Source organism: Octopus sinensis, unplaced genomic scaffold (genome assembly GCF_006345805.1).
Source record: "Octopus sinensis unplaced genomic scaffold, ASM634580v1 Contig07198, whole genome shotgun sequence".
Taxonomy (NCBI): Eukaryota; Metazoa; Mollusca; class Cephalopoda; order Octopoda; family Octopodidae; genus Octopus; species Octopus sinensis.
Window position 1 is genome coordinate 1 of NW_021829918.1, and position 24559 is coordinate 24559.

Consider the following 24559-nt stretch of genomic DNA (forward strand, 5'->3'; position numbering starts at 1 on the left):
TGTAGTGGTAGTAGTAGTAGTAGTAGTGTTGGTGGTGGTAGTTGTAGTGGTAGTAGTTGTGGTTATAGTAGTGGTTGTAGTTGTGACGGTAGTGGTTGGTGATGATAGTGGTTGTAGTAGTGTGATAGTGGTGGTGATGGTGGTGTGGTTGTAGTAGTAGTGATGGTGGCATTGGTGGTAGTTGTGGTGGTGCTGGTGATGATAGTGGTTGGTGATAATGGTGGTGGTCATAATGGTGGTTGTGGTAGTGGTGGTGGTGGTGGTAGTGGTTGTAGTAGTTGTAGTGGTAGTAATGGTGCTGGTGGTGGTAGTAGTGGTAGTTGTGACGGTGGTGGTGGTTGTTGTAGTGGTGGTGATGGTGGTAGTAGTAGTGATGGTGGTCATAGTGGTGGTGGTGGTGGTGGTTGTGGTAGTGGTTGTTATAGTAGTGGTAGTTATGGTGGTGGTGTGGCCACTCCATTTCTTATTCAGGCACAATGTACGTAGGACTACATAATCTAATGTGTCCTTCACTGGGTCAAGGCTGACATGGGACTAAACAGATTTATGACCTGCTGGATTGAGCTGGGGTTCCAGCCATGACCATCGCAACAGATATCCAGTCACAATATATCTAGGAGTACATTACGTAATGTCTCCTTCCATCTTTACTCCTTATTTAACCCTAGGTCAGTCCTGACCCATCACACCTATGATCAAAGACTAGACACTCTTGACATGACCATCTAGTGTTATTCATGTCACAGTGTATCCAGGACTACATTATAGAATGTTTCCTTCCTTCTTTGTTATTTAGCCTGAGGTCAAGTGAGTCCAATCCAGCAATGACCCTTCATCAAAGACAACCCAGTCATGACCTTCCTGTTTTTTAAGATTATCTAAGACTGAATAATCTAACATGATGTATCGTTATTCAAGACAGTTGGACATAATTTGAAGCAGATTTGGCTGCTGTTTCTAGCACTGGAGTATAGAGGCATACTCTTTTTTTTACTCTTTTACTTGTTTCAGTCATTTGACTGCGGCCATGCTGGAGCACCGCCTTTTAGTTGAGCAAATCGACCCCAGGACTTATTCTTTGTAAGCCTAGTACTTATTCTATCGGTCTCTTTTGCCAAACCGCTAAGTAACAGAGACGTAAACACAGCAGCATCAGTTGTCAAGCAATGCTAGGTGGACAAACACAGACACATAAACATATATATACATATATATATATACGACGGGCTTCTTTCAGTTTCCATCTACCAAATCCACTCACAAGGCTTTGGTCGGCCCGAGGCTATAGTAGAAGACACTTGCCTAAGGTGCCACGCAGTGGGACTGAGCCCGGAACTGTGTGGTTGGTAAGCAAACTACTTACCACACAGCCACTCCTGCGCCTATGTGCGGCATATGTGAGTTTGCCTCTCATATATGACCAGAACCTGTTGCTGTCTTTAAACATGACCATTTCTTATTCTTCCAGGTGTTTCTCTGCCATCCGTGATGTTTCCAAGGTGCAATTTTTGGAGGATACCATTAAGATTGCCGAAGAAGCTGCAGAAATTCCGGTACGATGGCTTTTATATACACACACACACAAAAAAACCCAACAAAAAATGCATTACACTCATAGGCGCAGCAGTGTCTGTGTGGTAAGTAGCTTGCTAACCAACCACATGGTTCCGGGTTCAGTCCCACTGCGTGGCATCTTGGGCAAGTGTCTTCTACTATAGCCTTGAACGCACCAAAATCTTGTGAGTGGATTGGTAGATGGAAACTGAAAGAAGCCTGTTGTATATATGATATATATATATATATATATATATATATATATATATATATATGCAGGAGTGGCTGTGTGGTAAGTAGCTTGCTTACCAACCACATGGTTCCGGGTTCAGTCCCACTGCACTGGCACCTTGTGACATTGACCACAATTTGATGGTGTTTTTTACATGCCACTGGTACAGAAACCAGTCAAGGCGGCGCTGGTATCAGGCCACGTTCGGGTGGTGCTTTTTACATGCCACCGACACCGGGATCACAAGTACAATTTTCATTTGAATGTGATTTGATTTGATTTGTCTTATGAAGAAAGGCTGAAGACGCTTGACCTTCATTCTCTAGAAAAATGACGACGCTGTGGTGATCTCACATTCTTGCTCACAACATCACAAGCGGAAAGTGTAACCTCACGAAAGAGCTGTTCTTCACTCCTGCTCCAGAGCGTCGGCTGCAGGGTCATTCTGAAAAGCTCTATCTGCGACGATTTCATCTCAATTGAAGGAGAGGGGCTTTCTCCGTCCGGGTTGCAGATCCGTGGAATAAGCTGCTGGACGAGATAGTGAAGATGCCAACGACCGCTCGGTTCAAAGTCTCCCTTGACCAGATATGGCTTGAACTCTTTGCATGAACACCCTCATTGTACATAACTCCATGTCCCCCTACATGGCCTTGCTTTTTGCTGTTTGAGCCAAAAATTTTAACTAACTAACTAACTACTTGAGTCGATAGGTCTCCTCAAGCATGGCATATCACCCTTCGATCCAAGGTACTTTTGAGTGGGCTGGTTATGCGACACTGGCGTGGGTTACAGCTGTGAAATCATCAGTTACCCTTGCATACAGGCTCTTCCCTTGCAACCCTGACCAGCTGAGCATTGCTAATCTTGTGGGCTTGTAAGTGCAGGTACCACATGAAAAGCACCCATATTGGTACTGTGTAAAAGCATTCAGTACGCTGTGTAAAGGGGTTGGCATTAGGAAGGGCATCCAGCCATAGACTCCTTGCCAATATAGACAGGGAGCCTGAACGGCCTTTCAGTTGGTCAAAGCGTCCAAACCATACCAGCATGGACAACAAACATTATTCGATGATGATGATGATGCGGAGGAGTGGCTGTGTGGTAAGTAGCTTGCTTACCGACCACATAGTTCCGGGTTCAGTCCCACTGCCCTGGCACCTTGGGCAAGTGTCTTCTACTATAGCCTTGGGGCCGACCAAATCCTTCTGAGTGGATTTGGTAGACAGAAACCGAAAGAAGCTTGTCGTATATATATGTGTGTGTGTGCGTGTGCATGTTTGCCCCCCCCCCCACCATCGCTTGGCAAACGATGCTGGTATCTTTACATCCCCTGAGGTAGCCATGCGTAATTAAGCCAGCAGCACCTAGTCGAACAAGCACTCCCACGCATGCGTAATACAATAATGGTGATGTTCTTAACTGTTATATGGGAATGTAAATATATTTTCAAGTTGTTTTTGCTACATGTTATTCTGGGTTCTGAATACTTTTATTTTAATAAATGTTGCTTACTGCAAGTTATGGATGATTCTTTTATGGCTTCATTGCTTTCAGGCTTAGCTTAACCCTTTCGTTACCAAACTGCCCGAAAAAAATTTTGGTTAATGTGACCAAACCGCCCAAACCCGCCCGAATTTACCTATTCATATTTAAATGAGAATATCAGAGCAAATCTCTTTAGTACATTCGTGAAAACACGTGATTATGCTTCGTAAACAATTCATCTACAGTTTTGTACAACGATTGACGTGTAATTTTAATTCCCTGAATTTTGGGAGATTTTTTTCCACATTTTTTTCGGCATCGATTTTTCTTCAACTTTGAAAATAGATAGGAGTTTCATGTTAACAAGCATTGATTCCGAATTGGAAAATTTGTGAAACAAATACTGGGTACTGTTGTGGATTTAGTTTTTTTACAGGGAAACTAATGTTAGTCAGCATGGCTTAGGGTATGATGTGGTCTGGAAGTTATTGTTTGAAGCAATCAATGCGGAAACAAATTTACGCAGATTGTAAACAAACACAAAATAGGGGTTCAAATTTTGGAAAATTTGTGAAGCAAATACTGGGTACTGCGTGGATTTAGTTTTTATACAGGGAAAATAATGTTAGTCAGCATGGCCTAGGGAACGATGTGGTCTGGAATTTATCACTTCCATACCATAACCAGGGCCGTATATTATTTTTTGACCGATTTCTTTAGTTCGGTCAAACTTACGGTGGATTCTAGTATTTCACTTTATTCCACCTTTATGGTACACCTGTTGTGCATTAAATTCAACTGATGATATAGTTATGTGCACAATTCTTCTTTATCAAAATTTTGTTGCATACCCATTTGAATATTAGCTGATGATTCATTTTCTATGGTGATGTTTAAACAAAATTTTGCTCAATTTAAAATTTTAATATTTTTACCTTTTGCTCAATTTACCTGGATTTACCTGTAATTAAAGTCACTTTCAGACAAAAGTTATGCAATAGAATTGATTAAGAACCCTTTCTTTAATTATGTTCCAAATATCACATTAATATGTTGATAAATAAAAAAAGTTACAGTTATTTAATGAAACAAGCCTAGATTCATGATTATTTTAGAATTTAATTGAAACTCATGAGGGGTGTATTTTGGTCAGAAATATAGTAACGAAAGGGTTAAAGTATTTTCGTGCCCGACATCACTAAATGCGTCTGAATAAACATTGCCGGACAGCAAATAGAGACTCAGACATTGCTTAGAAAATATATTTCATTTTTAACGTCGTATGTAGGGATTTTGACCTTTAAATTTTGGGGTAAAAATGCGAATTATACTCGAGGATTTATGGTAATAATAATTATGATGATGATGACAACGATCATAAAGAGGAAGAGGGAAAAGGAAACTGAGTGAAGCTTATGTCTTTTGAATCTTAGGATTCAAGAAGAAAAAATAAAACAAAAAGAAACCCCAGGAAAAGAAAATTACTTATTGGTGTTCTTTTGGTCATTTTAGGGTCAGTACAATTTTGACCATTATCAAGTGCGTGCTCGGTTGGCTATCATTGACAAATCATTGAAGGAAGCGGAGAACATTTACCTGGAACAGGTGAGTACTACACGCTGTGTGTGTGAGGCACAGGGAGGAGATAGCTCATGCAAACACACATCACCCCGCAATCACATTATGCCACGTTGCACCAGGTTACGTGATGCTATGCTATGCTTTGTCACATTGTGCACTTACATCCCATGAGTGTCACACTGTGTGCCATAATAAAGAACCCCCTGGATAAAGGATTTATTTTAGGCAACGGCAAATGGCCAAGACCTTCACCAACATGCTGTGCTTAAGAAGAAGACCCATCAAACCCTGTGAAATCGTGTCCCTTGTGAAATTGTATCCCACATCTTGTACACACACATACACACCTTCATGTACATACAGACACAGAGCGTGCACATACACATACACACGCCCTTTCTGACGCCAACCACTCTAAGAGTGTAACGGGTGCTTTTACGTGCCACCGGGGTGTTTTTATGTGTCACTGGCACAGGTGCCAACCTGTGTGACACCGGTATCAGTCACGACTGCAATTTCGCTTGGCTTGATGGGTCTTCTCAAGCACGACATAATGCCAAAGGTCTTGGTCATTGCTCCTACCACCACCACCACCACCACCACCACCACCACAACACCACAAACAACACTACTGCCACTACCATCATAATCGCTACCACCACCACCACCACCATCATCACAACTACCACCATCACCATCACCACCACCACAACTACCACCACAGCCAGTACAAATACCACAACCACCATCACCACCATCATCACCATCGCCACCACCATCATCACAACTACCACCATCACCACCACCACCACCAACACCCTCACCACCATCACCACCACGACCAACACCCTCACCACCGCCACCACCATCACCACCACGACCAACACCCTCACCACCACCATCACAACCCTCACCACCATCACCAACACCCTCACCACCACCATCATCACAACCACCACCATCACCACCACGACCAACACCCTCACCTCCACCACCACCATCACAACCCTCACCACCATCACCAACACCCTCACCACCATCACCACCATCACAACCCTCACCACCATCACCACCACCACCCCTACCACCACCACCACCACCACAACCCTCACCACCATCACCAACACCCTCACCTCCACCACCACCATCACAACCCTCACCACCATCACCAACACCCTCACCTCCACCACCACCATCACAACCCTCACCACCATCACCAACACCCTCACCACCATCACCACCACCACCACAACCAGCACCAACATTACCATGACCACCATCATCATCACCATCACCACTGCAACGACCATCGCAACCACCACAGCCACCACCACCACCACCACCACCATCCCTACCACCAGCACCACCACCACAACCACCACCACAGCCACCACCACAGCCAGTACCATCGCAACCACCACAACCACCACCACTACCACCATCACCATCACCATCACCACCACCACCACCTCTCCATGCCACATGTACGTTAAACCTGTCCTCCATGTTCTGTCTCTTTACCAGAATCAAGTTGATGAAGCTATCCAGATGTACCAAAATATGCATATGTGGCAGGAGGCCATAGAAGTAGCAGAGGCAAAGGTTGGCTCACCCTTTATACTTTTCTCTCTCTCTCTTTCCCTCTGTCTTACTATCTTGTGCACTGCATCACATAGCAGAAACGGCTGTAAGCCAATGCAGTTCTCTTTACTCTTTTACTTGTTTCAGTCATTTGACTGCGGCCATGCTGGAGCACCGCCTTTAGTCGAGCAACTCGACCCTGGGACTTATTCTTTTGTAAGCCCAGTACTTATTCTATCGGTCTCTTTTGCCGAGCTGCTAAGTGACGGGGACATAAACACACCAGCATCGGTTGTCAAGCAATGCTAGAGGGACAAACACAGACACACAAACATATACACACATACATATATATGTATATATATATACATATATACGACGGGCTTCTTTCAGTTTCCGTCTACCAAATCCACTCATAAGGCTTTGGTTGACCTGAGGTTATAGTAGAAGACACTTGCCCAAGGTGCCACGCAGTGGGACTGAACCCGGAACCATGTGGTTGGTTAGCAAGCTACTTACCACACAGCTACTCCTGTGCCTATATATATATATATATATATGATGGGCTTCTTTCAGTTTCCGTCTACCAAATCCACTCACAAGGCTTTGGTCGGCCCGAGGCTATAGTAGAAGACACTTGCCCAAGGTGCCACGCAGTGGGACTGAGCCCGGAACAATGTGGTTGGTAGACAAGTTACTTACCACACAGCCACTCCTGCGCCTATGACAATTTTTTTTTTTTTATTTTGACATTTTAATTTCTTGGTGTGACTGTGCGGTAAAAAGTTTGCTTCTCAACCACATGGTCGCAGGTTCAATCCCGCTGTGCTGTTGTTTGTTGCAAATCCCTACTTTCACTTTCTCTCTCTCTCTCTCTCTCTTTTTTACCTCCTCACCCCTACACCTCTAGTGTCACCCAAACGTGGACGGACTCAAGCAGCACCACTACAACTGGCTCATCGACACCGGACAGAATGAAGCGGCTGGACAGGTGAGTAAAGGTTCGGGTGGGGTGGGGTGGGGTGGGGTGGGGTGGGGTGGGGTGGGGTGGGGTGCCGGGGGTGAAATCTGGACGTTAGGTTGGGGAGTATGGTGATGGGGTGGGGGCGTTTGGTGATGGGGTGGGGGCGTTTGGTGATGGGGTGGGGGCGTTTGGTGATGGGGTGGGGGCGTTTGGTGATGGGGTGCGGGCGTTGGTGGTGATGGGGTTGGGGGCGTGTTTGGTGATGGGGTGGGGGCGTTTGGTGATGGGGTGGGGGCGTTTGGTGATGGGGTGGGGACGTTTGGTGATGGGGTGGGGACGTTTGGTGTGTCAGTGCATGCATGGCGGGAGGTGTTTGTGCTTAGACAGGTCATTTGGTCAGTTGGTTTTTGTTGTTGTTATTGCTCTAAGTCCAGGTCAGTGTGTTCCAACCATGACCGTCATGATTGAATCTTGTGTGTTTAAGGTCCCAGACATCACATCATCCAATAAATATTTTGTTTATTGAGTCGATGGTGGGTGGCAAATGATTTGAGGGTAAAATGGTTTGACTGCTGTTTTTAGCAGGTCAGTTCCACCCCCAACCATGTAGAGTGTGGATATATGTCTGTGTGTGTGTGTGTGTGTGTGTGTGTGTGTGAGTGTATGTATGAGTGTGTGTGTGTGTGCGTGTGTGTGTATGAGTGTATGTATGAGTGTGTGTGTGTGCATATGTATAAGTGTATGTGTGCGTGTGCATGTGTGTGTGAGTGTGTGTATGTATGAGTGTATGTGTGTATGTGTGCATGTGTGTGTGAGTGTGTGTTTGTATGAGTGTATGTGTGTGTGTGTGAGTGTGTGTATGTATGAGTGTGTGTGTGCGTGTGTGTGCATGTGTGTGTGAGTGTGTGTATGTATGATTGTATGTGTGTGTGTGAGTGTGTATGTATGAGTGTATGTGTGTGAGTGTGTATGTATGATTGTATGTGTGTGTGTGAGTGTGTATGTATGAGTGTATGTGTGTGGTCATGTGTGTGTGTTGTGTGTATGTGTGTGTGCGTGTGTGTATGAGTGTGTGTATGTATGAGTGTATGTGTGTGCATGTGTGTGCATGCGTGTGTGAGTGTGTGTTTGTATGAGTGTGTGTGTGTGTGAGTGTGGGTTGGGTTGGAGGTGTGGTGGAAAGATGAGGGTTTGAAACTGTGTGTGTGTGTGTGTGTGTGTGTGTGAGGGGGGTGTTGTGTTTCTGTATGTTTCGGTCTGATCACATGACAGCTTAAGAAAAAAAATGTAAAACAAAGTGATATATCATCATCATCATCAGCAACAGCAGCATCAGCAGTGGCATTGTCATTATTGCCATCATCATCACCATCACCACCACCTTAATCATTATCATCATCACTACAACCACCACCACCACCACCACCACCATCATCACTATTACCATCACAACCACCACCATCATCATCATTACCACACCAACATCACCACCACCACCACCACCATCATTACCACACCATGATCATCACCACCACCACCCCACCAGTACCTCCGCCACCATCACCACCATCTTCATCATTACCACATCATCATCACCAACACCATCACCACCACCACCATCATCACCACCACCACCTTAATCATCATCATCACAATCACTACTACCATCACAACCACCACCACCACCACCGCTACCATCATCACCATCACCATCATTTCCACCACCATAACTACCACCCATCATCATCACCATCATGATTATCATGACCACCGTCACATTCACTACCACCACCAACATCATGATCATCATCATCATCACTGCCACCACCTCCACCACCACCACCACCACTACACCACCACCACCACCACCACCACCTCTATCATCATCATCATCATCATTCCTGTCACCACCACCACCACCACCATAATTATCACCATCACCATCATCACCACCACTACCACCTCTATCATCATCATCACCACTATCATCATCATCATCTTCATCATTGCTGCTGTGACCACCACACCACCACCACCTCCACCACCACTACTACACCTCCCATCACATTGTTTACACTTCAGGTGAAAGAGAAAGAAGGCGACTACAACGTGGCCATCAACCTCTACCTCAAATCTGGATTGCCCACCAAGGCTGCCCGGGTTGTGACCAACCATGAGGTAAGTTATCACACTTTGCTAATAGCAGCAGCAGCAGCAACAGTAGTAGAAGTAGTAGTAGTCGTAAGGTTCATTGAATTGTAGTCTATATATACATACAGTGTGTGTGTGTGTGTGTGTGTGTGGAGGTGCAATGGCCCAGTGGTTAGGGTAGCGGACTCATGGTCATAGGATTGCTGTTTCGATTCCCAGACTGGGCATTGTGAGTGTTTATGGAATGCTTCACGAATTTGCGTTTCATCCTTGCGTAATCCGACCCCATCTACCGCCCCTTAAACCGTTCCCATCCCTAAATGAGACAAATAACTGAAAAATCAAACAACTTTTTCGCTTTTCAGCCTTATAGATATTGATATATATTTATAGAGTGGTTGTATACTGTCAACATAATGTGACAGTCCCGTAAGGGAATTACACCACCGCTGTTTAGCCCTAGGAAGCATCGACGAGGGAGGGCAGTGAGCTGGCAGAAACATTAGCACGTTGGGCGAAATGCTTAGCGGTATTTCGTCTGCCGTTACGTTGTGAGTTCAAATTCCGCTGAGGTCGACTTTGCCTTTCATCCTTGCGGGGTCGATAAATAAAAAGTACCAGTTACGCCTGGGGGGGGTCGATGTTTTGTAGTCGATTTAATCCGTTTGTCTGTCCTTGTTTTTCCCCTCTATGTTAGCCCCTTGTGGGTAGTAAAGAAATAGGTATTTCGTCTGCGTTATGTTGTGAGTTCAAATTCCACCGAGGTCGACTTTGCCTTTCATCCTTGCGGGGTCGATAAATAAAAAGTACCAGTTACACACTGGGGTCGATGTAGTCGATTTAATCCGTTTGTCTGTCCTTGTTTTTCCCCTCTATGTTTAGCCCCTTGTGGGTAGTAAAGAAATAGGTATTTCGTCTGCCGTTATGTTGTGAGTTCAAATTCCACCGAGGTCGACTTTGCCTTTCATCCTTGCGGGGTCGATAAATAAAAAGTACCAGTTACGCACTGGGGTCGATGTAGTCGATTTAATCCGTTTGTCTGTCCTTGTTTTTCCCCTCTATGTTTAGCCCCTTGTGGGTAGTAAAGAAATAGGTATTTCGTCTGCCGTTATGTTGTGAGTTCAAATTCCACCACCGAGGTCGACTTTGCCTTTCATCCTTGCGGGGTCGATAATAAAAGTACCAGTTACGCACTGGGGTCGATGTAGTCGATTTAATCCGTTTGTCTGTCCTTGTTTTTCCCCTCTATGTTTAGCCCCTTGTGGGTAGTAAAGAAATAGGTATTTCGTCTGCCGTATGTTGTGAGTTCAAATTCACCGAGGTCGACTTTGCCTTTCATCCTTGCGGGGTCGATAAATAAAAAGTACCAGTTACGCACTGGGGTCGATGTAGCGATTTATTTAATCCGTTTGTCTGTCCTTGTTTTTCCCCTCTATGTTTAGCCCCTTGTGGGTAATAAAGAAATATATATTTGTGAAGGGGAGGCAAGCACCCCCACCACCTAGGGTTCACACCTGAAGACATGCATGTTTCTGGGTCTTTCCCGTCATCAGTCCAGGGTAGTGAGTCCTGCTAGTTGAGATACCTGCCAAGCCTTCGCAAAGATATATATTTACAGTGAAATCTATTCACTGGTCACCGTAATTCGAAATATTAAATTTCTAAATGTCTCAAAGAGCCATGAGCGGTGGTGGAGCGGTAGAGTGGTTGTATACTGTCAACTTAACGTGACAGTCGCGTATATATACATACACACCCTTCATACACATTTACATGTATTTTTCCGTTTTTCCTCTTTTCCAGAACCTTCTCTCCAACACTGAACTGACGTCTCGAATCGCCTCCGCCCTTGTCAAAGCAGAGCTTTACGAACAAGTAAGTTTAGGTTTGAGAGTTTGTGTTGCGGTCGTGGTGGTAGCTGCAGTACGCTTGTTTGCTGTGGCTGTGACGCGACGTGGTGCTGTGGTGTCACGGGATGTGACTGTATGTTTGTGTCATAGTACGAGTGGTGCTCAGTTTCCATAGTGTGTAGTGTGGTAGTTGTTGTTCTGTAATGTGGTGGTGGTGTGGTGGTGGTTGGTGTACTGGTATTGTGGTGGTGGTAGTTTTACAGTGGTATGTTTTGTAGTTGTGCTAGTGGTGGTGGTTGATGTACTGGTATTGTGGTGGTGGTAGTTTTACAGTGGTATGTTTTGTAGTTGTGCTAGTGGTGGTGGTAGTTTTACAGTGGTATGTTTGTAGTTGTGCTAGTGGTGGTGGTTGGTGTACTGGTTTGTGGGTTGGTGGTGTTGGTGTTTTTTACAGTGGTATGTTTTGTAGTTGTGCTAGTGGTGTGGGTTGAAGCACTGGTATTGTGGTGGTGGTAGTTTTACAGTGGTATGTTTTGTAGTTGTGCTAGTGGTGGTGGTTGGTGTACTGGTATTGTGTGTGTGGTGGTTTTTACAGTGGTATGGTTTTGTAGTTGTGCTAGTTGTGCTAGTGTGTGGTTGAAGCACTGGTATTGTGGTGGTGGTAGTTTTACAGTGGTATGTTTTGTAGTTGTGCTAGTGGTGGTGGTTGAAGCACACTGGTATTGTGGTGGTGGTAGTTTTACAGTGGTATGTTTTGTAGTTGTGCTAGTGGTGGTGGTTGAAGCACTGGACTGGTATGGTGGTGGTGGTAGTTTTACAGTGGTATGTTTTGTATTGTGCTAGTGGTGGTGGTTGATTGTACTGGTATTGTGGTGGTGGTAGTTTTACAGTGGTATGTTTTGTAGTTGTGCTAGTGGTGGTGGTTGAAGCACTGGTATTGTGGTGGTGGTAGTTTTACAGTGGTATGTTTTGTAGTTGTGCTAGTGGTGGTGGTTGATGTACTGGTATTGTGGTGGTGGTAGTTTTACAGTGGTATGTTTTGTAGTTGTGCTAGTGGTGGTGGTTGTGTACTGGTATTGTGGTGTGTAGGTTTACAAGTGGTATGTTTTGTAGTTGTGCTAGTGGTGGTGGTTGGTGTACTGGTATTGTGGTGGTAGTTTTACAGTGGTATGTTTTGTAGTTGTGCTAGTGGTGATGGTTGAAGCACTGGTATTGTGGTGGTGGTAGTTTTACAGTGGTATGTTTTGTAGTTGTGCTAGTGGTGATGGTTGAAGCACTGGTATTGTGGTGGTGGTAGTTTTACAGTGGTATGTTTTGTAGTTGTGCTAGTGGTGGTGGTTGATGTACTGGTATTGTGGTGGTGGTAGTTTTACAGTGGTATGTTTTGTAGTTGTGCTAGTGGTGATGGTTGAAGCACTGGTATTGTGGTGGTGGTAGTTTTACAGTGGTATGTTTTGTAGTTGTGCTAGTGGTGGTGGTTGAAGCACTGGTATTGTGGTGGTGGTAGTTTTACAGTGGTATGTTTTGTAGGTTTGTGCTAGTGGTGTGGTTGATGTAATGGTATTGGGTGGTGGTAGTTTTACAGTGGTATGTTTTGTAGTTGTGCTAGTGGTGGTGGTTGATGTACTGGTATTATGGTGGTGGTAGTTTTACAGTGGTATGTTTTGTAGTTGTGCTAGTGGTGGTGGTTGATGTACTGGTATTGTGGTGGTGGTAGTTTTACAGTGGTATGTTTTGTAGTTGTGCTAGTGGTGGTGGTTGATGTACTGGTATTGTGGTGGTGGTAGTTTTACAGTGGTATGTTTTGTAGTTGTGCTAGTGGTGGTGGTTGATGTACTGGTATTGTGGTGGTGGTAGTTTTACAGTGGTATGTTTTGTAGTTGTGCTAGTGGTGGTGGTTGATGTACTGGTATTGTGGTGGTGGTAGTTTTACAGTGGTATGTTTTGTAGTTGTGCTAGTGGTGGTGGTTGATGTACTGGTATTGTGGTGGTGGTAGTTTTACAGTGGTATGTTTTGTAGTTGTGCTAGTGGTGATGGTTGAAGCACTGGTATTGTGGTGGTGGTAGTTTTACAGTGTATGTTTGTAGTTGTGCTAGTGGTGGTGGTTGAAGCACTGGTATGTGGTGGTGGTAGTTTTACAGTGGTATGTTTTGTAGTTGTGCTAGTGGTGGTGGTGGATGTATGGTATTGTGGTGGTGGTAGTTTTACAGTGGTATGTTTTGTTAGTTGTGGCTAGTGGTGGTGGTTGATGTACTGGTATTATGGTGGTGGTAGTTTTACAGTGGTATGTTTTGTAGTTGTGCTAGTGGTGGTGGTGAAGCACTGGTATTGTGGTGGTGTAGTTTTACAGTGGTATGTTTTGTAGTTGTGCTAGTGGTGGTGGTTGAAGCACTGGTATTGTGGTGGGTGGTAGTTTTACAGTGGTATGTGTTGTAGTGTGTGCTAGTGGTGGTGGTTGAAGCACTGGTATTGTGGTGGTGGTAGTTTTACAGTGGTATGTTTTGTAGTTGTGCTAGTGGTGGTGGTTGAAGCACTGGTATTGTGGTGGTGGTAGTTTTACAGTGGTATGTTTTGTAGTTGTGCTAGTGGTGGTGGTTGGTGTACTGGTATTGTGGTGGTGGTAGTTTTACAGTGGTATGTTTTGTAGTATGCTAGTGGTGGTGGTAGTGTTACAGTGGTATGTGTGTGTATATATATGCATGTATATGTGTATGGATGGATGTATGTATATTTGTATCTTTGTATGTATGCATGTATGTATGTATGTATATATGTATATATATATGTGTATGTATGTATGTGTGTATGTACATATGTATGTTCATGTGTGTGTGTGTATATATGCATGTGTATATGGATAGATGGATGTTTGCTTGCATGTATGTATATATGTATGTATGTGTATTTATGTGTGTGTGTGTATGTTTGTATGTGTGTGTGTATATGTCTGTATATGTGCATGTGTGTGTATATATATATATATGCATGTATGTATGTATGGATGGATGGATTATGTATTTATGTATGCACGTATGTATGTGTGTGTGTCTGTATATGTGCATGTGTGTGTATATATATATATATGCATGTATGTATGTATGGATGGATGGATTATGTATTTATGTATGCACGTATGTATGTGTGTGTGTCTCTATATGTGCATGTGTGCGTGTGTATATATATGCATGTATATATGTATGGATGGATGGCTGTATTTTGTTTGTATGTATGTATGTATGTACATTCAAGTGGCTGAGTACTCCACAGACACACATGTACCCTTAATGTAGTTCTCAGGCTGGCCCTGATGAATTACAGGTACTACTCATTTTTGCCAGCTGAGTGGGTTGGAGCGACAGGAAATAAAGTGTCTTGCTCAAGGACACAACACCCTGCTGGGAATTGAACTCACGACCTCATGGTCACGAAGCCAAATTCCCTAACCATTAAGCCAGATGCATTCACAACATGTGTGTGTGGTGTGTGTGTGTGTGTAGTTACCAATGCCATTACTTTGCTCTCTCAACACCCAATTACCCGCCCATCCACATGCCATGACCATCACTTCTTTCAACCTTTGCCTCTTTTTTATCCCCTTATTTACCCCCCTTTTGCAGGCAGGAAACCTTTACGAGAAAACAGGGGAGTTTGCCCGTGCCTTGCAGTCGTATCGAAAAGGACGCAGCTATCAACAAGGTATGTGCCGTAGGTCGTTGTGGTTGCTGTTGTAGTATGCTGTTGTTGTGTTTAGACCAGTGATCAAAGCGACAAAAATATTTTGACAAATTAAATTTAAATATTGAAGAGAATCTAACGGTTTTTGTGTGTTTCTTAAATGGCTTATAAACACCTTCCAAGCTGCAGTTGTTTTTGTTCCAGCACATGATCTCAGATCAGGTCACTTGCTATGCATGTACATCTCTGTAATATATATATATAAAAAGCACCAACTGACCGTGGCCGATGGCAGACCCCTCTGGCACCTGTGCAGGTGGCACGTAAAAAGCACCCACTACACTCGCGGAGTGGTTGGCGTTAGGAAGGGCATCCAGCTGTAGAAACACTGCCAGACCAGACTGGAGCCTGGGGCAGCCCCTGGCTCCCAGACCCCGGTCGAAACCGTCCAACCCGTGCTAGCGCGGAAAACGGACGTTAAACGATGATGATGATGATGATGATATATTTATATATATATATATTCACTTTTACTCGTTTCAGTCATTTGACTGTGGCCATGCTGGAGTACCGCCTTTAGTCGAGCAAATCGACCCCAGGACTTAATCTTTGGAAGCCTAGTACTTATTCTATCGGTCTCTTTTACCAAACTGCTAAATTACGGGGAGGTAAACACACCAGCATCGGTTGTCAAGCGATGTTGGGGGGACAAACACAGACACACAAACATATACACACATGCACACATATATATATATAAATATATATGACGGGCTTCTTTCAGTTTCCGTCTACCAGAAGGCTTTGGTCGGCCCGAGGCTATAGTAGAAAACACTTGCCCAAGGTGCCACGCAATGGGAATGAACCCAGAACCATGCAGTTGGTAAGCAAGCTACTTACCATACAGCCACTCCTCTGCCTGTGTACGTCCCCCCACACACACACACACATACACACACACTCAACCACTGCTTGACAACCGGTGTTAGTGTGTTTACATTCCTGCAACTTGGTTCAGCAAAAACAAGAATTAAATTCCGGACTTTAGCAAAATAAGTGCTTGGTTGGGGGTGGTGTTTCGATTCACTTGACTAAAAAATCATTTGATGGGGAGCCCCAGCATGGCCTGCGAGCTGGCAGAAACGTTAGCATGCCGGGCGATATGCTTAGCGGTATTTCGTCTGCATTACGTTGTGAGTTCAAATTCCGCCGAGGTCGACTTTGCCTTTCATCCTTTCGGGGTCGATAAATTAAGTACCAGTTACGCACTGGGGTCGATGTAATCGACTTAATACCTATGTCTGTCCAAATTTGTCCCCTCTGTGTTTAGCCCCTTGTGGGTAGTAAAGAAATAGGTATATGATTTTTGTACTTTGTTAACTCTCTCTCTCTCTCTCCCTAACTGTTTCTTTTTCCATTTTTCTCTCCCACCTCTCTGCTGCCCTCGTTCCCTTCTCCAGCCGTAGAACTAGCCAGGCGCTGCTTCCCCAGTGATGTGGTCGGCCTGGAAGAACAGTGGGGGGAGTACCTGGTCTCCCAGAAGCAGCTCGATGCTGCCATTAACCATTTTATCGAGGCAGGGTAAGTCGATTTTTCTTTGCTGTTGTTGTTGTTGTTGATGGGAAGCACTCCGTCGGTTACGACGACGAGGGTTCCGGTTGATCCGAATCAACGGAACAGCCTGCTCGTGAAATTAACGTGTAAGTGGCTGAGCACTCCACAGACACATGTACCCTTAACGTAGTTCTCGGGGATATCAGCGTGACACAGAGAGTGACAAGGCGGCCCCTTGAAATACAGGTACAACAGAAACAGGAAGTAAGAGTGAGAGAAGTTGTGGTGAAAGAGTACAGCAGGGATCACCACCATCCCCTGCCGGAGCCCTCGTGGAGCTTTTAGGTGTTTTCGCTCAATAAACACTCACAACGCCCGGTCTGGGAATCGAAACCGCAATCCTATGACCGCGAGTCCGCTGCCCTAACCACTGGGCCATTGCGCCTCCACTGTTGTTGATACTACTGTTGTTGTTGCTGGTTAGCCCTTGGTTGACCCTGCTGCCCCCAACACAGCAGACCTATCAGCAAAGAAAATTGATCCATGGCCATCATCTTTGTCGTCGTCATCGCCGCCGCCACTGTCATCAACATTATCATCATTTTTGTTGCACTTGTCATCGTCATCATTATCATCATCGTCATCACCATCAACACTATCATCATCATTGTTCGACCGTGGTCGAGACAATGGAATTTACCATGCTACGCCAGACTTCACGGTCCATCATAGCATTACGGAGGTCCTGTTGCTGGATGCCTGTATCCCTGGGGATTACATCAGGGTAGGAGTGTGTGCACCCTCTGGTATTGCGAGCAGATGGCTTCCAGAGGAGAAGAGTAGAAATTACCTTGTTTCCAGTTCTACAACAATGTCCAGCAAACTGGACTCTTCTGCTTTTCACAAGAGATGATATGTATGTATGTATATATATATATATATATATATTTATATATATATATATCATCATCATCATTGTTCGACCTTGGTCGAGACAATGGAATTTACCATGCTACACCAGACTTCACGGTCCATCATGGCATTACGGAGGTCCTGTTGCTGGATGCCTTGTCCCCTGGGGATTACATCAGGGTAGGGTGTGTGCACCCTCTGGTATTGCGAGCAGATGGCTTCCAGAGGAGAAGAGTAGAAATTACCTCGTTTCCAGTTCTACAACAATGTCCAGCAAACTGGACTCTTCTGCTTTTCACAAGAGATGATATGTATGTAGTAATAATATATATATATATATATTTAAATATATATATATCATCATCATCATTGTTTGACCGTGGTCGAGACAATGGAATTTACCATGCTACACCAGACTTCACGGTCCATCATAGCATTACGGAGGTCCTGTTGCTGGATGCCTGTATCCCTGGAGATTACATTAGGGTAGGAGGGTATGCACCCTCTGGTATCGCAAGCAGATGGCTTCCAGAGGAGAATAGTAGAAATTACCTCGTTTTCAGCTCGACAACAATGTCCAGCAAACTGGACTCTCCTACCTTTCTCAAGAGATGACACAGGTGGTAGTTTCCCATATATTTGCATTTTGGTTGGACGGCGCTTCCACGAGAGATTTTGAGCTCTCATAAGGAGGTGAGTGTAGGTTCCATCGAACCGCCTCTCAAGCTTCTTTGATAACGTCCAGGTTTGGTGATGGTGGCGATGATAATGATAGTGATGTTGATGATGATGATAATGTTGGCAGTAATGATGATGACTATGGTGGTGAAGGTGATGATGATGAAGATAGTGATGATGTTGATGATGACGATGTCAATGATGATGATGATGATGGCAGTAATGATGATGACTATGGTGGTGAAGGTGATGATGATGAAGATAGTGATGATGTTGATGATGATGACGATGTCAATGATGATGATGATGATGGCAGTAATGATGATGACTGGTGGTGAAGGTGATGATGATGAAGATAGTGATGATGTTGATGATGATGACGATGTCTAATGATGATGATGATGGAGTCAGTAAATGATGAGGACTATGTGGTGAAGGTGATGATGATGAAGATAGTGATGATGTTGATGATGATGACGATGTCAATGATGATGATGATGATGGCAGTAATGATGATGACTATGTGGTGAAGGTGATGATGATGAAGATAGTGATGATGTTGATGATGATGACGATGTCAATGATGATGATGATGATGGCAGTAATGATGATGACTATGGTGGTGAAGGTGATGATGATGAAGATAGTGATGATGTTGATGATGATGATGATGGCAGTAATGATGATGACTATGGTGGTGAAGGTGATGATGATGAAGATAGTGATGATGTTGATGATGATGACGATGTCAATGATGATGATGATGATGGCAGTAATGATGATGACTATGGTGGTGATGGTGATGATGATGATGAAGATAGTGATGATGTTGATGACGATGACGATGTCGATGATGAAGATAGTGATGACGATGACAACGGCGACGACGACGTCGATGATGATGATGATATCCACTGTAGTCTTGTGCTGCTGTAAGGAACAAACAGCCAATTGTTGTTGCTGCTGTTGTTGTTGTTGTTATTGTTTTATAACATTCGCCTGTCTCTTTGTCTTCCTCTCCCGGGTGTGTAGGTGCACCACGAAAGCTATTGAATCCGCCATCAGCTCAAACCAATGGAAAAAAGCCGTCCAGATCCTCGAGCTGCAGGACTCGTCCACCGTCACTAAGTACTACAAGAAGATCGCTGACCATTACTCTCAGGTCAAGGAGTACAAGGTAACAATCTTATCTGTTTGTTTGTTTGTTTCTGCCATTTTTTAAATTTATCTTTTGTTTATTCATAAATAAATATATATATATATATATTAATATATATATAAGGCGCAGGAGTGGCTGTGTGGTAAGTAGCTTGCTAACCAACCACATGGTTCCGGGTTCAGATGATGATAATGATGTTGATGATGGTGATGATATTCATGATGACGACAACGAAGACCATGCCGCTACCACCGCCGCCGCCGCCGCCGTTTATGTTTTTAATTATGTTTTTTTTCCCGTTTTTTTAAAAAAAATTTTATTATTATCGATGCTTTTCGTTTTTGTCTCTGCAGATTGCCGAGCGTCTCTATTTGGCTGCGGATTGTATGAAGGAGGCAGTGGACATGTACAACGAAGTCGGAATGTGGCAGCAGGCTCATAAGGTAAAGAAAGACAACAAAAGCAGTGGTGGTGGTCACGTTGTTGTTGTCGTTGCTGTTGTCGTTTAACCCGAGGTCTGTTCTGATCGAACTAGCCTACGATCAAAGAGGTTCCAGCTGTGACCATCCCGTCTTTTATTGACATAGTGTATCTAGGACTACATTAACTAATGTGTCCTTCCTTGGTGATGTTTAGCCACAGGTCTGTCCTGATCCAGTAGACCTATGATCAAAGATCTTCCAGCTGTGACCATCCTGTCTTTTATTATTCAGGCATAGTGTATCTAGGAGTACATTATCTAATGTGTCCTTCCTTGTTGTTGTTTAGCCACAGGTCAGTCCTGATCCAGCAGACCTATGATCAAAGATGTTCCAGCTGTGACCATCCTGTCTTTTATTATTCATGCATCGTGTATCTAGGAGTACATTATCTAATATGTCCTTCCTTGTTGTTGTTTAGCCACAGGTCAGTCCTGATCCAGCAGACCTATGATCAAAGATCTTCCAGCTGTGACCATCCTGTCTTTTATTATTCAGGCATAGTGTATCTAGGAGTACATTATCTAATGTGTCCTTCCTTGTTGTTGTTTAGCCACAGGTCAGTCCTGATCCAGCAGACCTATGATCAAAGATCTTCCAGCTGTGACCATCCTGTCTTTTATTATTCAGGCATAGTGTATCTAGGAGTACATTATCTAATATGTCCTTCCTTGTTGTTGTTTAGCCACAGGTCAGTCCTGATCCAGTAGACCTATGATCAAAGATGTTCCAGCTGTGATCTTCCAGCCTTTTATTCAGACATAGTGTATCTAGGAGTACATTATCTAATGTGTCATTTCTTGTTGATGTTTAGCCCCAGGTCAGACCTGATCCAGCAGACCTATGATCAAAGACATTCTAGCTGGGAGCATGCACACGTATACACATATGCACATATATACATACATACATACATACACATACATACATTGACATACATATATACATACACATACACACATACACATACGTAAACATACATACACACTCATACATACACATGCATATATACACACATGCATACATATACATATATATACATTCATACATCCTTATATGCACACATGCATATACATACATACACATACTCACATACATACACAGGCAGGTACATACACATATACATACACACACGTAAACATACATACACACATACATGCGTGCATATATATATATACATACATGCATCCATGCACACATACATACATATACATGCATGCATATATACACATGCATCCGTGCATACATATATACACACATATGCATCCATGCGTACTTACACATACATACTTACACACACGCATACATACATACACACATACATACATACATACATACACATGCATCCATTCATACTTACATGTACATACACACACACATACTTACATATACATGCATACACACATATTTACACATGTATACATACACACATACATACATATACATACATACATACACACATCTATATATACATACATACACACATACATGCATATACATACATACACACACATACATACATTTATATACATACACGTATACACATGAATGCATTCTTACATATACAGGGAGGACCAAAATGATCTGACACATAGGCGTAGGAGTGGCTGTGTGGTAAGTAGCTTGTTTACCAACCACATGGTTCCAGGTTCAGTCCCACTGCGTGGCACCTTGGGCAAGTGTCTTCTACTATAGCCTCGGGCCGACCAAAGCCTTGTGAGTGGATTTGGTAGACGGAAACTGAAAGAAGCCCATCGTATATATATATATATAATATATATATATATATATATATATATATATGTTTGTGTGTCTGTGTTTGTCCCCCTAGCATTGCTTGACAACTGATGCTGGTGTGTTTATGTCCCCGTCACTTAGCAGTTTGGCAAAAGAGACCGATAGAATAAGTACTAGGCTTACAAAGAATAAGTCCTGGGGTCGATTTCCTCGACTAAAGGCGGTGCTCCAGCATGGCCACAGTCAAATGACTGAAACAAATAAAAGAGTAAAAGAGAGAGTAAGAGTACATATAATGCCATTTTATTTCATTAATTTTTAAAAATTAAATCAGCTAAATGCCTCCCATTATTGTCAATACACTGTTGGAGACGTTCCTGAAAGTTATCGATAACTCTTTGGATCATTTCTTCTGGAATGGTGAAATGTGATTTTTACTTGTGGGGATATTTAAAATCAAAAGTATTCGGTCATCGCCTTCGATCTATCGATGAATAAAATGTGTAATTTGTGTAGAAATAGCAACCATTCCAGAAGAAATGATCCATAGAGTTATCGATAACTTTCACGATCGTCTCCAACAGTGTGCTGACAATGATGGGAGGCATTTAGCTGATTTAATTTTTAAAACTTAATGAAATAAAATGGTATCATATGTACATTCAGAAAATAAAATTTTTCTTTTCATTATTTCTTATTGCTTTTATTAAGCCTCCAAATGTGTCAGATCATTTTGGTTCACCCTGTATATACATACACATATACACATGCTTGCATTCTTACATATACATACATACACACACATACATACACACATTTCTATAAGCTGGCAGAAACATTAGCACGCCAGGCGAAATGCGTAGCCATATTTCGTCTGCCGTTACGTTCTGGTTTCAAATTCCACCGAGGTCGACTTTACCTTTCATCCTTTCGGGGTCGATAAATTAAGTACTAGTTACGCACCGGGGTCGATATAATCAACTTAATCCGTTTGTCCGTCCTTGTTTTTCCCCTCTGTGTTTAGCCCCTTGTGGGTAGTAAAGAAATAGGTATTTCGTCTGTCGTTACGTTCTGAGTTCAAATTCCGCTGAGGTCGACTTTGCCTTTCATCCTTTTGGGGTCGCGAAATTAAGTACCAGTTACGCACTGGGGTCGATATAATCGACTTAATCCGTTTGTCTGTCCTTGTTTGTCCCCTCTGTGTTTAGCCCCTTGTAGGTAGTAAAGAAATAGGTATTTCGTGTGCCGTTACGTTCTGAGTTCAAATTCCGCCGAGGTCAACTTTGCCTTTCATCCTTTCGGGGGTCGATAAATTAAGTACCAGTTACGCACTGGGGTCGATATAATCGACTTAATCCCTTTGTCTGTCCTTGTTTGTCCCCTCTGTGTTTAGCCCCTTGTAGGTAGTAAAGAAATATATATCTATATATACATACACACATACATATGCATGCACACATACACGCATAAACACGCATATACATGCATACATACACGCATACATGCACCCACCAACACCCACACACACATTCATAGAGGAAGTACTAGTCTTCACTAATTATTACGTATGTTATCAAGTGAAGGCGCATGGCTCAGTGGTTAGAGCGTCGAGCTTACGATCGTGAGGTTGTGAGCTCGAATCGCGGTCCGGGCTGCGTGTTGTGTTCTTGAGCAAGGCACTTTATTTCACGTTGCTCCAGTTAACTCAGCTGTAGAAATGAGTTGCGACGTCACTGGTGCCAAGCTGTATCGACCTTTGTCTTTCCCTTGGATAACACTGGTGGCGTGGAGAGGGGAGGCTGGTATGCATGGGCGACTGTTGGTCTTCCATAAACAACCTTGCCCGGACTTGTGTCTAGGAGGGTAACTTTCTAGGTGGAATCCCATGGTCATTCATGACCGAAGGGGGTCTTTACCCTTTATCAAGTGTCATCTAGAAGGGTATGCCCCAGCATGGCCGCACGCCTTAGTTTGAAACTAGTAACAAAATAAAAAAAATAAAAAATTAAGAAAACCCGCGAAGATTTCCGTTATTCACAAACTTCTCATTCTTCCTGTCTAATCATGTTGTCTGTCTGTGCGTCTGTCCCTCTCTTGCAGCTCGCTTCCAAGTTCATGAATGCTGACGCGGTGACAGCCCTCTACGTGACCCAGGCAGACAAACTCCGCGATCAGGGCAAAGTGAAAGAAGCAGAAAGGTAAGACAATCTATCTGCCCCTGCCCTGCCCCTGCGTCTTTTGCATTACCAATCCTTCCGCCACCTCAGTCAATCGCTCCGCCCCCCCGCCTGTTGCACATTTTGTCATATGCTCTCGCTTTTCATTGGATAGCTTTTTAAGCCAGAATGTCACTCACAGTTATGAAGATCCCTTTTTTTTTCTCTTTTTACATGTGATCCACCTCTCCCTACGCCTCTATCTCTGCCGGCTGCTGGGTTGTTAGCCAGTCATGCGAACCCATCCCTCATTCTATCCCCCCCCCCCCCATCAACAACAGGCACTCTGTCGGTTACTATGACGAGGGTTCCAGTTGATCCGATCAACAGAACATCCTGCTTGTGAAATTAACTTACAAGTGGTTGAGTACCCCACAGACATGAATGCCCTTAATGTAGTTCTCAGAGAGATTCAGCAGACATGGAATGTGACAAAAGCTGGCCCCTTTGAATTACCGGTACTACTCCCTTTTGCCAGGTAAGTGGATTGGAGCAATGTAAGTTAAGTTAAGTTATGTTAATTTTTGGGCTCAAAAAGCAAAAAGCAAGGCCATGTAGGGGGACATGGAGTTATGTACAGGGTGGTGTTCATATAAAGAGTTCAGGCCACTTGAGGTCCAGGGAGGCTTTGAACAAAGCGGTCGTCGGCATCTTCACTATCTCGTCTGGCAGCTTATTCCACGGATCAGCAACCCGGACGGAGAAAGCCCCTCTCCTTCGATTGAGATGAAATCGTCGCAGATAGAG

The 24559-nt window shown here is 43.7% G+C and overlaps 1 protein-coding gene across 1 annotated transcript in view; it reads left to right on the forward strand.

The window, feature by feature from the left end:
• Nucleotides 1–1444: 1444 nt before the first annotated feature.
• Nucleotides 1445–24559, forward strand: part of LOC115227803 (intraflagellar transport protein 172 homolog) — a gene marked incomplete at its 3' end in the record, with an annotated part of 30275 nt that continues 7160 nt past the window's right edge. Inside the window, exons 1-11 of the mRNA XM_029798532.2 lie at nt 1445–1553; nt 4787–4879; nt 6380–6457; nt 7347–7427; nt 9483–9578; nt 11355–11426; nt 15020–15098; nt 16538–16658; nt 19254–19398; nt 19734–19823; nt 23697–23794. Coding sequence (XP_029654392.2) covers nt 1446–1553; nt 4787–4879; nt 6380–6457; nt 7347–7427; nt 9483–9578; nt 11355–11426; nt 15020–15098; nt 16538–16658; nt 19254–19398; nt 19734–19823; nt 23697–23794 — 1061 coding nt within the window. The remainder of the gene's footprint in view (nt 1554–4786; nt 4880–6379; nt 6458–7346; nt 7428–9482; nt 9579–11354; nt 11427–15019; nt 15099–16537; nt 16659–19253; nt 19399–19733; nt 19824–23696; nt 23795–24559) is intronic.